The following is a 16380-nucleotide window of genomic DNA, read 5'->3' on the forward strand; positions in this document are numbered from 1 at the left end:
CAGGCACCAGATCAATAAAAAACTCAATCTCCCTGTAAGGGTCAAGTCGAGCACCTCATCAGGGAAAACATCAGGGAATTTCCTCACCATTGACGTTTCAATGTGTCTATCCCCATTCTCAACATACAGTTGAGTGAGAATCAAGAAACACTGAGATCCTTCCTTTATGGCTTGATCCACCTGCTGTGAGGATAACAACATCTCTTCATCTTCCGGGTTGGGAAACAACACCTTCTTCTCATTACAATCAATAAGAATGCGATTAGCTGATAGTCAATCCATTCCCAAGATCACATCCAAGCCCTCCAAAGGTAAACAGATGAGGTTCACCCTGTATTTGTGCCCCTCAACCTCGATCAAACATCTAGCACATAACGTCGAGGTTCTGACCATCCCAAAAGCAGGTGTAGACACTACCAGGTCGTACAGAAGTTCCCTAACCGGGAGACCCAACTCCATCACTATAGACTCCGACACAAAAGAGTGTGTCGCTCTCGAATCGTATAACACACACAAGCTCCTACTGGCAATCACGCAAGATCCAATGATGAGGTTACCTGATCTGTCTGCCTCTACACCCGTCATGGCATACACTCGGCCAACTACCTGGGGCCTAGCACTTCCCCGTGTCTGCTGTGTCTGCGACTGCGTCGAAGGTCTAGACACTATACCCCTGCCAGTGGGGCAATTTCCGAGGAAGTGGCCTTCCTGCCCACATTTGTGACATGTCTGCCTACCACCAAGCTGGGGGCAAGCACTGCACATGTGGGGCCCTCCACAATGAAAACACTATGGTCTGTGAGAGTGATGCTGAGGAGACTGATGCTGATATGACTGGGGCGGATGTGGCTGAGGTGGGAATCTCCTGGACCCTTGAGGCGGAGGTCTAGAGTAAGGCTTCCTCCTGTCGTCATGTCTGCTTGTGGACCCAGATGGTCCTCCCACCTTCTGCTGAGACCGTTGTTGAGCTTCAACTTCCGCCTTTAGTTTCTCTATTACCCTCGCTTTCTCCACTAAAGCAGGGAACTCCTTTATAGAGAGCGGAGCCACCATGAGTTTAAGATCGCCTCTCAGTCCATTTTCAAATTTCCTACATTGCCAATCTTCAGCCATCTTCAAAGTGTGAAATCTGCCTAGGTGCTTGAACTTTTCAGCGTACTTTGACACTGACATCTCTCCCTGCATCAGCTGTAAGAACTTCACTTCCTTGGCGTTTCTCACATTGTCTGGGAAGTACTCAGCATAAAACTTCTTCTTGAACAACTCCCAGGTGACAGTCTCCCTGCTGTCTTCTAGCATCATCTTCATGCTAGACCACCAACGGACAGCCTCTCTGGCTAGCAGATACTCAGAATAAGCCAACCTATTTTCTGCTGGGCACCGCTTGGCATCATAAATCCGTTCCATATCCCTCATCCACTGGTCTGCCTCATCTGGAGTGGTCTTGCCATCGAAGCGAGACGGGTGATGCTGAAGAAAATCCTCCAAACTCCACTCTTGTACTCGTGGTGGTGGAGCTTGGGAAGATTCAGCTACAGATCGATTCTCCCCCAGCTGATGCAAGGCCTCCAAGTGTCTCTGCTAAGTCGCCTCTGCTGCAAGCCTAGAAGACTCCATCTGCTGCAAGGCTAAATTGTGCTGGTTCACCATGTTAGCATTTTACTGCTGCATGGCTGCCAACATGGCTTCAATTGTCCCCACCAAGTGAGAACTATCCGGGTTAGGAATAAGAGGAGGAGGAGGCCTAGGTGCCATAACTTTGACCACACAAAGAGAGAATCATAAGTCCATCTATCAAACACCACAATTGTACCAAAATACCATAAGAAACACACAACATAAACTAGGTGAGCTCACACCTACAAACCCTAAAGGAACTACTACTCTGATACCAAAAATGTAACATCCCATTTAATAGTTTTTCATACTATCAAACAAAACATTATATCATGGTCAAACATAACAGATAGTAGAGTTAACAGTTATATACACATAGTATATGAGTCGGGTAGAGTCATCCAAAACCATAAAAAGGCCTAATTAACCCGTCAAGTTAAGACTCCTTAAAAGTCTAGCTCAAAACTACTACAACAGTGAGTAAGGGTCAATTCCTGCTCTGAAGGGGGGCGTCATCATCTGGACTAGGCTCTGCTCACACCAACAATAGGCGATCATAGCAAAGGAGAATACACAAGAACAAAACAACATGAACAAAAAGGGTAAGCTAACTGAAAGAAAAGAAAGATAATGCAAAACATCATTTACATTCACTCATAACACATAGATCAATAATTAAAATTCTAGACTCGATATCCGGATTGTGTAAGCGACATTGGAGCTCTTGGTGGCTTGCACCTGCAACGGTTCCCAGACGGTTCCCAGACTCTGCAGAGTCTGGACACAAGGGGTTATCACCCGACCGTTCCCAAGGTAAGTCCCCTTCGCGTCTAGGACTAGATCAAGTCCAAAGACTAGGACCTCCTGCTACTCCTCACGACATAATCCATTCTACTCTATCTGAGCGTGAATGATTATTGGAGTTTCAGGATACCAACCAATATGGATTCCACACGTCCTTCACACTAAAAACTCACATGAATTTCCCTTGAAATTCCATTCCTACCGCCACTCTATATACTCAAACTCTTCTAGTCTCATCACACAATATATTAAATAGTGATCTATCAAGCATATAAGAGCTTCCTTGCACGAAATCACAGTAAAACATGTCATTTTTCCCTCAAAACAAAAGTTGATGTGCTCCATTGTAGTGAATCTCGCTTAAGCTAGGCAATCTAGCCCAAGCGAGAAGCCATCTCGCTTAGGCGAGGCTATCTCGCCTAGGCGAGACTCAAACAGTGGCAAGGATTAAAAACTGGGCAAACTCTCGCTCAGGCTAAACTGGCTCGGTTAGACGAGACTGTCTCTCTCGCTTAAGCGACTCCAGCTCGCCTAGGCGAGACCTCGCTTAGTATCAGGGGTGAGTCTTTCTGATAGTCTCGCTTAGGCGAGAACCACCCGCCTAGGCGAAAATAACAGATCATCCCACTGTTTTCACATGCAAGAACGCAATTTCAGGGCAACAATGATCATACACTCACACAAACACTTTTATCAATCAATTCAGCACACCAACATCAAACAAAACAAAATTTACGGATTAAATGGAAGGCATTTCGGTTAGCTTCCCTTACCTTTTCAAAATCACCACAAGCAAGACTCTAACACAAGGGCACCTCAAATCCTCAACCTAAGGGGCTGAAATTCATAACTCAGGGTGAGTACAAGACCCTAATTCGATTTTTGTAAGCATCAAATCCCCAAAAATCCCAGAATTGAAGAGAATTGAGGAAAACTGAATTTGACTTACTGGAAGGAGAAGATGACTCAGCTTGAGGGGGGTTCTTTTCCTGGTTCCGGTTTTCAGCAGCTGTAACAGAGTGGAGGAGTTATTAGAAAGGAAAATTGAGCTTTGCTTAAGAGAGGGGGGCTGTGCAGTTGGTTTAAAGAGAAGGAAAACAAGGAAGGTGGAGTGTGGTTCTGTGATAGAAGTTGGGGAAGAAGAGAGTGTATAGAGAGGGAGAGTTAGTGGGTCCTCACAATACATGTATTTTAGTAGGAGTTTTGAGGATAAAAAAAAAGAGTCAAAAATAACATACGCATTCCAAATGCAAAGATGGTGAAAAACACATTCCAAAACATGTTATCGAAATAATGGATTACTTGCTCTTATAACAAAAAAAAAATCAAGAATTGTGTGGTTAAAAAAAAAGTAATAACATAAAGTGTACGTGTAATTTCAATTGAAATATATGCCGATAAATATCATACAAGTATTCAACTCATATTTTACTTGCTTTATCCATTGTAAAATCTTCACTATCAATCATCTATGGTTCACTTACATTTCATGATATCAAGAATTATTTCATTCATTCCAGTCGACATGTAAACTTCCCGTTCGATATTTTATTGCAAAATTGATCATTTCTTTTTATCAAGCATAATCACCATTACAATTTTCATTTTCATAATCACTTCTATCAGCATATAATCATTTCTCACAACAAACTAGTAATATTCTTTGCGAAACTTGAAATTAAATTTTGGATTACACATTGTTAAATATAATTTCAAGGTATGAATTCACCAATCTATGAGTAATAATTAACGTCCAGAATTAAGTTTCATATTATGTATTCCATAATACGTTATTTGGCCTTATAAATTAAACAATCTGTAACTACAATTTTCTATAATAGATCATTCAATTTAGAAAAATTTCAAAATTTTAAAACCATGATAGGCTCGCTGTTATTTAAAGACGTTCAAGAAAAACACCAAATACTTTTGAAATGAACTACCTAAATCTAACTTTAAAATCTACTAAACCTTGAATTCCATGAGTAGTTTTTTTGCCAAAAACAATAATCAAAACAGGAAGTGAAGAGAAACAAATTCAAAATTCAAACTTCAAATAAATAAATAAATAAATAAATATATATATATATATATATATATATATATATATATATATATATATATAAAAAGATGAAAGTGAGTGTAGAAGAAAAATGTGAGGGTGCATGTATTAATAGTCTGGGTCTTAAATACCAAGCCCACAAGCCCAAAACGTGTGTGGGTTGAGGAGGAGGGGTTGTTGATGGGATTAAAAAGAAAAATTCCAATGAAGTGACTTAGGGTTTTTGCAGAGTCTCTTACATATAAAAGGAAGTCCTTATCTGGTAGTATCGGTTAGCTCTTACACTTCACAATCTGTTCCAAACCCACGTAAGCTTCAAGGGAGGTATCGTCTTTCTCACCTTACAAGCTCTTTGTTTCCTTAATCGGTTTTGATATTTTCGAGTTTTCGATCTTTGCCTGCGTTTGATGTAATGATTTCAGTTTGTATTCAAAAATCCAATTCCTGCTGTAGATATGGTGTATCCTTGATTTAAAGTTTGTGGAAACTTTTTCGATTTTTTGTTTTACTAGTATTAATTGTTACTATTAATTATTATTATTAGTATTAGGGTTCCTAGATTTGGGTATTCTTATCGATATAAATTATTTATATATTACATGATGAGAATGACTGCAGAAACACAGTCTGCTGATTATTTTGTTTCTTTTTTATTGCAGATACATAAGTTTATCAGTTTGTTAGATTATCCAAAATTAAAAGTATTTTAATAATTTAAGATGAAAATGTGAATGAGGTCGAAATGAGTGTTAATGAAACAAATATGAGAACAAAGCGATGTACATATTTATTACTGTCCCTTAATATAATTTAAAAAATTGAATATCAAGATCATGTTTTATTTAATTATTAACAATAATATATATTTGCAATGCAAAAAATGTATACTTTTATTATCATGGCCAAGAGGTTTTTTGGATTTTATTTTTTATATCACGTTAACGTATTCTAAGCTTTTATAAGACTTAATGATCAATGTGATTTCTCGTAAAGAATAAGATATTCTTACCCAACGTTTAATTTTAAGTATCTCTAATCATAATTTAATTTAAATTAAATGGTTAAATATGTTTATAATATCTAAATTTATACGCAAAATTTGAAATGGTGTTTAACAGATCGATAGATTTTTAAAATTTAAGTATTAAACTGTAACAAACTTTAAACAAAATTTAAGAATTAAATTATATCGACGTACCAAACTATATCAAAATTTTATATAAGGATAAATTTTAATTTTTTATAATCTAAAAATATATTTTACCCTAAATTAAAATAATTTGTAGCCACTAAATCTTTAAAACATTTTTAAAAAAATGGTATACAAGGAAAAAAATTGTTTTCCTTGAATCTATAGTTTAAAAATTGTGTTTATGCATTTTTTATATAAAACATTCATTTATGTTAACACTGCATGAGTGCTTGTAGTGAAATGCATTTGTTTTGGATTATTTGTTTGCTAATTGAGTATTAAGAATAAATCAATATATATCTAAAAGATTTTCATCTATGTTTGTTCACCTATGTGATGATGAACGCAAATGTGATAAGATATTAATTGACTTGTTTATCATGTCAAAAGTCAAAGTTGTGCATTTTATGTTGTAATGGCTAGTAAATACCCTCGTAGAAAAGAGATGTCATTTCAATGGACTTCATTACCTGCTTGACACGTATAAGTGAGAAGGCATGATTGTCAAAAAAGGTGCTAGGAATCCAAGTATTAGTCTAAGAGTCTAAGTCCCATATTTATTAGAAGTGAGAAAGTAAAGTACTATATAAAGATAAAGACCTATAAATCCATTGTCATAAGGTTTTAGGTTGAGAGTGGTGTCAATACCTTATGTAGTTGGGCTTAGGTCTCATTGGTGTTATATCTCCCCGGTAAACCCGCTCTTATAAACCTAACAAAGGGTACTTCACATGATGCAAACAGATTAAGACCGGGTGACTTAAAAACTTCTTTTAGTAACTTTGTTGAAAGGTTCAAGAACATAGATATTGAAAATTGAATAGTGGATACTTCATTTCTCACTAGTTAAGGTAAGGCTACTTTTTCTTGTTTGATTTTGATTGTGAGTTTGTGCTTATGTTATTATGTGTTGCTTTTAGGTTTGTACAGAAGGTGTTTAGTGAGGGTGAAGTAGGTGATTGTGAAGTGACTCAATCAAAGGATTCATGGCAGCAGAGTGTATTAGTGGGGCATTTCTCGCCGCTGTCTTTCAAGTGACTTTTGACAAGTTGGCTTCAAGGGACATAGAAGACTACTTCCATAGAAGGAAAATCAAGGATAAGATGCTCAAAAAGCTAGAGATTGTGTTGAATTCCATCAACCAAGTGCTGGAGGATGCAGAGGAAAGACAGTACAAGAGCCCAAATGTGATGAACTGGCTTAATCAGCTGAAAGAGGCTATGTATGAAGCAGAATTGTTGATAGATGAGGTTGCTAATGAGGCGTCAAGACATAAGCTGGAAGCTGAATTTCAGCCTACAACTAGCAAGGTGCGAGGCTTCTTTAAGGCTTTTGTTAATCCATTTGACATACAAATTGCATCTAGGGTTGAAGAACTACTAGAGAACATACAGTTTCTTGCAAGCCAAAAGGATATGCTAGGATTAAGAAAGGGAATTTTTGCTGGCAATGAAGTTGGAGTCAGTTGGAAACAATCCCAGCAATTGCCGACTACATCCTTGGTGGATGAATCTAACATTTGTGGTAGAGAGGAAGAAAAAGAGGAAATCATAAAAATTTTACTTTCTGACAATGTCACATGCAATCAAGTGCCCATAATTAGTATAGTAGGAATGGGAGGGATGGGTAAGACCACCCTTACGCAGCTTGTGTATAATGACCAAAGGGTACTAGATCAATTTGACCTTAAAGCGTGGGTCTATGTTTCACAAGATTTTGATGTTGTTGCTGTCACAAGAGCAATTCTTAAGGCACTTGGGTCCAAAGCAGCAGAAGAAAAAGACTTAAACCTACTTCAACTTCAATTGAAGCAGAGACTGATGGGAAAAAGATTTTTGCTTGTTCTAGATGATGTTTGGAACGAAGACTATGCAAGTTGGGGGGTACTGCAGATCCCCTTCATTTATGGACCTTCAGGAAGTAGGATTATTAGCACCACTCGTAATGAGAAGGTAGCACTGATCATGAACTCCTCCCATCTATATCATTTGAAGCCATTGGAGAAAGAAGATTGTTGGAAGCTATTTTCAGATATTGCATTTCATGACAAGGATGCCACTAAATATCCATATCTTGTTTCAATTGGCAGTAAAATTGTTGATAAGTGTGGAGGATTGCCTTTAGCTTTAAAAGCATTGGGAAATATCTTGCGAGTGAAATTCTCCCAGCATGAATGGGTTAAGATATTGGAGAGTGATATGTGGCACCTATCTGACAATGAAGCCAACATTAACCCTGCTCTTAGATTGAGTTACCACAATCTTCCTTCCTATTTGAAGCGTTGTTTTGCTCATTGCTCCATATTTCCAAAGGGTTATGAGTTTGACAGGGATCAGTTAATCCAACTGTGGATGGCAGAAGGTTTGTTGAGTTGCTGCCAAATAAATATGAGTGAAGAAGAGTTAGGCACTGAGTTCTTCAATGATCTGGTAGCAAGGTCATTTTTCCAACAATCAAGACACCGTGCTTCGTGCTTCACTATGCATGATCTTCTTAATGATTTAGCAATATCTGTCTCAGGAGAATTTTGTTCACAAATAAGTGACAGTTTGGAGATAAATATAACCAAGAGAACACGCCACATTTCATGGTCTCGCAAAATTAACATTGATGATAAATTCTTGGAGCATGTTAGTAAGTGTAACAAATTACGTTGTTTTGTGGCATTCAGATGGGAATTTGGCAGAGGAGGCTTGATCAACACTGATAAACAACGTGATCTGTTCTCTACATTGAAATATTTACGTGTGCTATCCTTCAATGATTGTCTTCTCACTGAGTTAGTTGATGATATAGGCAATTTAAAGCTTTTGCGTTATTTAGACCTTTCGTACACTAAGATTAAAACATTGCCTGATTCCATTTGTAGGCTGCATAATTTGCAGACACTGTTACTATTATGGTGCTATCATTTGGTTGAGCTTCCCATAGATTTGCACAAACTTGTCAACTTGCGCCATCTTGATATACGTATGAGTGGAATAAACAAGATGCCAAACCATATAGGAAGGCTGAAACATCTTCGAACACTGACTAGTTTTTCTATCGGGAAGCATGATGTTAAGGAATTGGGAAATCTCAGCAATCTTCAAGGAACACTTTCAATTTTTCGGTTAGAAAATGTCACTAATCCTCGGGATGCCGTGGAAGCTAATCTGAAAGGTAAAAAGCATTTAGACGGTTTAGTGTTGAATTGGGGTGACAAATTTGGAAGGTGCAATGAAAATGAGGACTCAATATTAGAAAGACAAGTGTTGGAGGCTCTTCAACCAAATGGGTACTTGAAAAAGCTTTCTGTTTTACGTTATGATGGAACTAGCTTTCCAAGATGGTTTGGTGCATCTCATTTGCCCAATTTAGTGTCCATTGCACTGACTAAAAGCAAATTCTGCTTTGTCTTGCCACCATTTGGGCAACTTCCCTCTTTGAAGGAGCTTTCCATATCATGTTTTTATGGAATAGAGGTCATTGGTCCTGAGTTCTGTGGTAGTGATTCCTCCAATATTCCTTTCAGATCTCTTGAAATATTGAAATTTGAGGAAATGAGTGCATGGAAAGAATGGTGCAGTTTGGAAGGTCACAATGAAGAAGGCCAAGGTTTGTCATGTCTCAAAGAGCTTTCTGTGAGACGTTGCCCATGGTTGAGAAGCGCCCTACCTCAACACCTTCCTTCTCTGCAGAAATTGGAAATTTGTGATTGCCAACACTTAGAGGATTCAGTTCCCAAGGCTGCAAGTATTCATGAGATAAAGTTGCGTTTGTGTGAAAAACTTTTCTTGAAAGATTTGCCATCCAGCTTGAAAAAGGCCACAATGCATGGAACTTGCATCATTGAGTCCACCCTCCACCAAATTCTTGTCAACAATCCCTTCCTTGAAGAGATGAAAATCCACAATTTTCATGGTCCAAATAAAAAATGGTCCTCTTTGGATTTGCACATACATGATTCTCTTGTCACTCTCTCTATAACAAGCTGGTACTCTTCCTCTTTGCCCTTTCCACTACACTTGTTTTCCAATCTTCATTCTCTACTTTTTCATGATTGTCCACATCTTGAGTCATTTCCGGAGGGGGGTTTGCCTTCAAGCCTACGCAAACTCGAAATTGAGCGTTGTCCCAAACTGGTTGCTTCTAGGGAGAAGTGGGGATTGTTCAAACTCCATTCTCTGACAGAATTAAGAATTAGTGATGACTTTGAAAACGTGGAGTCTTTCCCAGAGGATATGTTGCTACCACCCACTCTCAGTGTGCTCTACTTAATTGCATGTTCAAAGCTAAAAAAAACAAACTATAGGGGTTTTCTTCATCTGAAATCTCTCAACTCCTTGTATATTCTCTATTGCCCTCTTCTTCAATCTTTGCCAGAAGCAGCTTTATCCAACTCTCTTTCTGTTCTCTACATTCATGAATGCCCTTTACTGAAGCAGCGTTACCAAAGGGATGGAAAGCATTGGCATAAAATTCACAACATCCCTTCTGTGATTATGTCTTAGCAGCAGTTGAAAACACAAGGCAAATTCATCCATGTTTATACTCAGTCTTAACTTTCACAAGGTAGAAAAGGGGAAAAAATATCTGTTCTACCACTGCTCATGATATGATTTCTTACTTGGCCAAAATCTGTGATTGCATATATAAAGTACTTATGACATGAATCATTATGGAGTTATGACACAAAAGAATCACTCCTCCAACGAGTACATAAGATCATTTATTAGTTTGTCATATTAATGAGAAGGTTGTCTCCTGATTTTTAAGTTCATCTAATGAGCACATAATGTGGTATGAACACTTTGGGAATGTTCTTTTAGTTATTTGAGAAAAATATCCAAAAGCAGCTACAAAAGTTGAATAAGATGAATTACCTGTATTTAAATGTCTTAGATCTTGAAATTTTTTCAGTGTTATAACATAAGAATCACCTAAAAACATTGATGAGCTTGTTGGAGTAGTAGTGAAATCATTTGAAGCCTTTTTTTTTCTTTCGTGAAATCTTATCACGTATTTTTAACTTTGCAATTATCAGATCATGAAAACTAAAGGTTCTGCTAAATATAGAGAGAGACTAGAAAGTGATGGAGAATTACCTAATCAAATGAAGTGCAATCCATATTAGTGTAAGAAGTTTTAAATTATTTAAACACTGATTCATATATAATGTTATTGGACTATAGTAGAGGTTTGTTTAAAAATCTCTCTTGCCTCTTATTTATATTACCTATTTCTTGGAGTTACATTAATATACATTTTGTTCCGTAATAAAATATGGTTGCAATAACAATAAAATAGAGTTGACATGAAGATAAAAATTATAATGTTAAATTTTCAAAAGTACAAAAAAATTCAAAGTTCACATCACCAAATTCTCCATAAAATTTTAGAAGATAAATTTGAAACATCTTCCTAATTTTTTAATTTTTTCTAGAAAACTACTCTTTCATTACCATCATTATTAGTATCTTCTTCCGTTTGTTATCATTTTTTCTACGTGAAACACTTTTGAGTATGGATAATGTCACTATCCACTAGTTTCATTATAAATCTGTTGGAATCCATAAAAAACTGCCTTTTGGTTTTTTTATATTTGGAAGTAATCATGAATATCCATAAACATTTTTATTTTATTTTTTTTAATTTTAAATAAAATTATTTAAAAACAAATCTTTGAAACATAAACCTAGATAAAAAAGTTGATTTTTAAATAAATTCAAATCAAATTACTCGATAAAAGATTAATGCAAATAAATCTAGTTTTTCTAAAAAGTAAATTTAAATAAGTTAAGTCAAAATATAAATTTTTAAGAATTATTTTTTTATAAAATACTTCAATTTTATAGTTCGGAATAAATATATATATATATATATATATATATATATATATATATGAAGTTAAATTGTAAATAATTGTTCCATGATTAATATTTTTTAACTAATAATTTTATTTTAATCACATAAATTAAAAATAAAAATTTTGAAATAAAATTTACTAATAATTATTAGGATAACTTTAACGTCCCATTTAATTTATAAACGCAATTAAAGGAAACGCCACACATCAGATAGTATAACCACGCAGTCCTGGGGTTTCCAACATCACCCCTACAAAACTAGGCACACCACGATGCCAACAAAAACAGAAAACTGTTCAACTAAAAGTTTACAATCTAATAACCACGAGTACAGGGGCCATAGCCCTAAAGAAAGCATGAAGGAAAGAAGTATGGAATCCAGCCCAAATGACTAAGCTGCGGAATCGTCGTTCCCTTGTTGACCACGAGAATCCTGCCCATCTGCTCCCATCAATCAAATTGATGATCATCGCAAGAAAGAACAGCCACATACAACACAGCCATGCAGCAAAACGGGTAAGCTAGAGCCAACAACATAATCATCATACAGTCAAATATATTTTCATCATCTCATACCCATATAACAACCAAGCATGTTATGACCCTTCATTCAATACACTACGACTCGACTCGACTCATCCGGATATGTATAACTTGGTCGGATTCAGCGGATGCTTGCACTTGTGGTGGATACCTCTGCTCGACCATGAGCTGCTCACCCCCGAGCTATGTGTTACAAGTGTTACGATGAATCAAATCTCCCTCACCACAAGGTTAGCCCTTGATGAATTTCAGGCCTCCTGCTACTCTCACCACAGGAGTCAGTCCGCTCTAGGTGAGACTAACTGGCTCCTCAGAGTGTCAGGATGCAACCTTACCTTGAATCCTTACCTAGTTATACAGATGGGGCACCACCATGGACACCCACTAACAGGGGCCATGGAATTACGTCCCGACCACTGAAGCGTAGCCCCGGAGGTCTCACCTAGAGACCCCAAGGAATTACACGCTGACACGGACCAACATTCATAGAACAACAGTAGGAGAACAGCACATTCATGTTTACAATTCCATACCCATCCATGAGATTTATTCCTCATACGCATCACATTTTGAATCCATACATTTGATCATCACCATCCCATGAGTCTAGGGTCTCATCTCATGTCAATACCACGTTCCTTTAGTTTCAAACCACACATGCATCTCACATGCCAAGTTCCCACAAGACTCATCATTCATCATTTATGAATCATGTCACGCATACATAGCAATCCATCATATATATAGGCACATACACCTCGACATACAAGCATACCCGAGCAATATCCACTCATACCATCACATAGTAGTACAATAGAATACACTTCAGCCACCAAAAGACATAAAAACACCAAACTGATCGCATCCTCGCTCAGACCGTCACTCAGGCTGAGGAGTCTCGCCTAGGCGAGAGTCTCTCGCTCAGGCGAGTCCTCTCCGCCTAGGCGAGAGTTCGCGAATTTGGAACAGGGGCCTCCACACGTTCTCGCTTAGGCGAGACTTGCCTCGCCTGGGCGAGACGCTCGCTTGCTCGATATTGAGCGAGTCGCCTAGGCGACCATCTGTGCGAGAAGGCCAAGGCGAGCCTCTGCTCGCCTCGCCTGGGCGAGACGTGCTCGCCTGGGCGAGTTTAACAGTCCCCGCCATTGCCATGCCTGTAAAAGACGTATTTTGCACAAACCAACAACACACCAACCATTTCAAGCGATCTTCACAACATACAGGTCAAGAATCATAAAATGTACCGCAAAACAGTTTATAAACACAGCCATAGTGAGGTTCTAGCTTCCCGTACCTGGACAAGCTAGCTGAAACCTCGACACCCCAAACTGTGGAGGACGAACAGCTTCTAGGAATGGACTCGAAGCTGGAAAACGACGTGAGAATGGGTCAGATCAGAACCCTAACAACAACTTACGAAAAAACAGACCAAGAAAATAAAACTACGAGTCCGAGAGCACTTACGTGAGCTAAGAACGGCCAAACGGAAGGTGGACTGTCAACACGGTGGAACCCTAACGGAGAGAGTGCGGCTGCGACTCTAAGCACCAAGGTAGGAGAAATCTGAAAAGTGGGGAACTAGGTCAGACTCGGGTGGCTTTATCTTTTGGGCCAGCCCTAAGGCCCAATAGCTTAAGGGCAGCCCTTAAAGCTTTAGGGCAGAAAAGTAAGGTGGATTTTCATGGGCCTTACATTCTCCCCAACAAGAAAAATTTTCGTCCTCGAAAATTCATCGATGAGATAGGAAGGAGCTGTGTTCTCCTTATCTCCTCTGGGAACCACTGCTCAAACACGACATATATAACGACTCCCACACCTATAGTCATTGAAGACTTTGCCTCTGTGCTAAGCGATATGTGTCCAACTATGTAGATTAAATTAGTCACTACTCTCGAAGCACTCCAAATCCTCCAGCCTTAAAATCGGAATGCTCCTCCATGCATTCCCCACTAACTTGTATCTAACATACTGACTCATTTTCTATATGCTCTCCGCTACCTCTTGTAGGTTTTTATCAACTTCTCAGATGACCTTAAGTCTCCCACCAAGGCACGTTCGTTATCACTTCACATCACCTTGTTCACTCTTTTATGCATCACTCCACTGACTTGATCACTCTTGAGTGTTGGCCTACCGCCACACCATCAACACTTTTGACCACTTTTATGTATATTGAGACTCCTACATCTTCTTCTCATTTAAACCTTCAACTGCTTTCTTCACCATATTGCGTCGGCATCCTATTTTCATCTTTAATCCCCCCTAACTTATAGGCAACCTTCCACAAAACCTCAGAACCATAACTTCCATTGACTTCAAATTTTTTTTTAGTCTGGTTCGTACCACGCAACTCCACGATACACCTCAAACTAAGATATTCCGATTCGGCTTTTCTCAACCTTGTTGAGAGGTTCACTAGTGCTAGTAAGATGACGAGACTAATGAAATCCCCTCACATTCTCTCCCCAACCCAAACACTTATGGTTCTCAACCAACTCTCACTCTTACTTCGTCAAATCAAGGATCTTCAATTCCCTTCTCTGGCTAAACATCTACTCTCACTTCCTCACTTCCAAGTTGGCACCCTAACTTGAAATCATAACTCAAACCATCCCCTACTCCTCTTGCACAACTTTCTTTGAGCAACTTCATAATTCCAACTTTAACTGGTAACTGAACATCCTTAACTGATACTCATAAGAACGACACATTTGTTGTTCACAAGTAAGATAGTTCTTTCCACATACCTTTTACCCCTCATAAGTATCACTTGCCATCATCTCGCTACGCTACTCTGATCACCACAAAAGGCCACTCATTTGTTTACTCGAAATGATGCCCCTTTCATGTCTGCCGTGACAAGGAATCAATCATCACCGAGAAACCTTCTTTCAAAACTTTTATGCAACTTGTAAAATCCTTTGGACTCACCTTTTTATAGTCTTAGCGTCTCATTTTCGCAACATTGCATCCACTCTTCCTAACCATGCGTCCTGTTAGGCACTTCATCCTTTGTCAATACCCTTTCTTGCACATTTTAAAGACTCTGTTCGCACTTGGATACTCGCCGTTAAACCTTGACGACACAGCTAACATGTTTGAGATTGCCTTACCTTCATCATGTTTTCCACTCTATACAACCATAGGTCCGAAAAGCCAATCCTCCCTTATCTAACGTTTTCCCTTGAATAATCTATTCCACCACTACCTTTCCTCTGATATTCACCAAATTTGCCGTCATCCTTGTGGTCATACTTAGTATAAGCCACTACTTCTCCGACATCTCCTCCACCTCCGCATTTATTTCAGACTCGCGGTAGAAACCATTCCATTCGGGACTATTGTCTCAAGTTTCCTCTTCAGGCACCAATGCAAAGGGAAACTTTATCACACCAAGGTCAAAACTTTGGTACTTGTCCCACAGCACGTCTATAACTCCTTTACCACTGAGATCCTCTTCGTCTATCATCCACTTTCCCTCGTCAGATGTCTTTGATTCACGTGCAGCTTTGTCCCCACCATTTAGCTTGGTCCATACCTCACACGCCACCATTGAATCATCTCTTTTTAATCCAAGAACACCACCTCGTGGGTTGTCCCAGCTCATCAGAAGGAGATTGAGAAAACAACTGATTCACCCTTGAGACTACGTCCCAACATCGCATAATTTAGATCGGATTTAAATTTAAATACTTTGATCACCTCGAAGGCACCATACCCTCGAGCGGGTCTCCACTTGGTCGCAATTTCAGCAAAACCATCGTCTCAACTTCAGTCCTTTCTTAAAGACAACCATCACTCCTTTACCATACCGACGACATCAAGGAGTACACGATCCCAAGAAAATCGGCCCTTAGTCCAAGCATCTCTTCGTAAGGCGCATCTTTGTATGAGATTTATTCGTGCTAACCACTTTAGCATCAACCATCGTAGACACCATGTCAACCACTCAGAACTTCTCTCTTCATTTCCCCCATCATTGTGTTATGACATCAGTTGGGTGGTCCTTCCATACGAGAATAACCTTTTAAAGGTGTGCCCCTTCTTCTAGTACGTGAAACCTTTCACTTTATACCCAGGGTCAGATGTCCTACTCATGGGAACTACTTTCCCCTTGAAGCATCCCACTAAAAAATTTGAAAATACCCATCATTACCTGCTGACTATTAATCCTGGTATGAATCCCTTATGCCATTTCTTCCCTATCCATCAATTGTTCCTTCCCCTACTTAGGAACATCATCTTTCCTGACTGATCAGTAACCATTATCCATCTCAGCCTCTCACTAGAGGTTTGCCATCTTTATGCACTTC

The 16380-nt window shown here is 38.7% G+C and overlaps 2 protein-coding genes across 2 annotated transcripts; one reads left to right on the top strand and one right to left on the bottom strand.

Annotated features, from left to right (window-relative positions):
- Positions 1 to 789: 789 nt before the first annotated feature.
- On the bottom strand, positions 790 to 1755 carry LOC114182941. Its single transcript, XM_028069757.1, has 2 exons — positions 1702 to 1755; positions 790 to 1554 (listed from the first exon to the last, which is right to left on the bottom strand). The coding sequence occupies exons 1-2, from the start codon at positions 1753 to 1755 to the stop codon at positions 790 to 792; spliced, it is 819 nt and encodes a 272-aa protein (XP_027925558.1).
- A 2878-nt stretch (positions 1756 to 4633) lies between these two features.
- LOC114176244 (putative disease resistance RPP13-like protein 1) lies at positions 4634 to 10551 on the top strand. The gene is made up of 2 exons (XM_028061218.1): positions 4634 to 4807; positions 6596 to 10551. The coding sequence occupies exon 2, from the start codon at positions 6662 to 6664 to the stop codon at positions 10166 to 10168; it is 3507 nt and encodes a 1168-aa protein (XP_027917019.1). The 5' UTR covers positions 4634 to 4807; positions 6596 to 6661; the 3' UTR covers positions 10169 to 10551.
- The last annotated feature ends 5829 nt before the right edge of the window (positions 10552 to 16380 follow it).

The sequence above is a fragment of the Vigna unguiculata genome, chromosome 1 (genome assembly GCF_004118075.2).
Source record: "Vigna unguiculata cultivar IT97K-499-35 chromosome 1, ASM411807v1, whole genome shotgun sequence".
Classification (NCBI taxonomy): domain Eukaryota; kingdom Viridiplantae; phylum Streptophyta; class Magnoliopsida; order Fabales; family Fabaceae; genus Vigna; species Vigna unguiculata.

Coding starts and splice junctions, on each gene's coding strand:
- LOC114182941 (XM_028069757.1), bottom strand. CDS start 1,755: ATGGCACCTAGGCCTCCTCCTCCTCTTATTCCTAACCCGGATAGTTCT. Junction 1,555..1,701: donor ACCCGGATAGTTCTCACTTG/GTGGGGACAATT, acceptor GCCTTGCATCAG/CTGGGGGAGAATCGATCTGT.
- LOC114176244 (XM_028061218.1), top strand. CDS start 6,662: ATGGCAGCAGAGTGTATTAGTGGGGCATTTCTCGCCGCTGTCTTTCAA.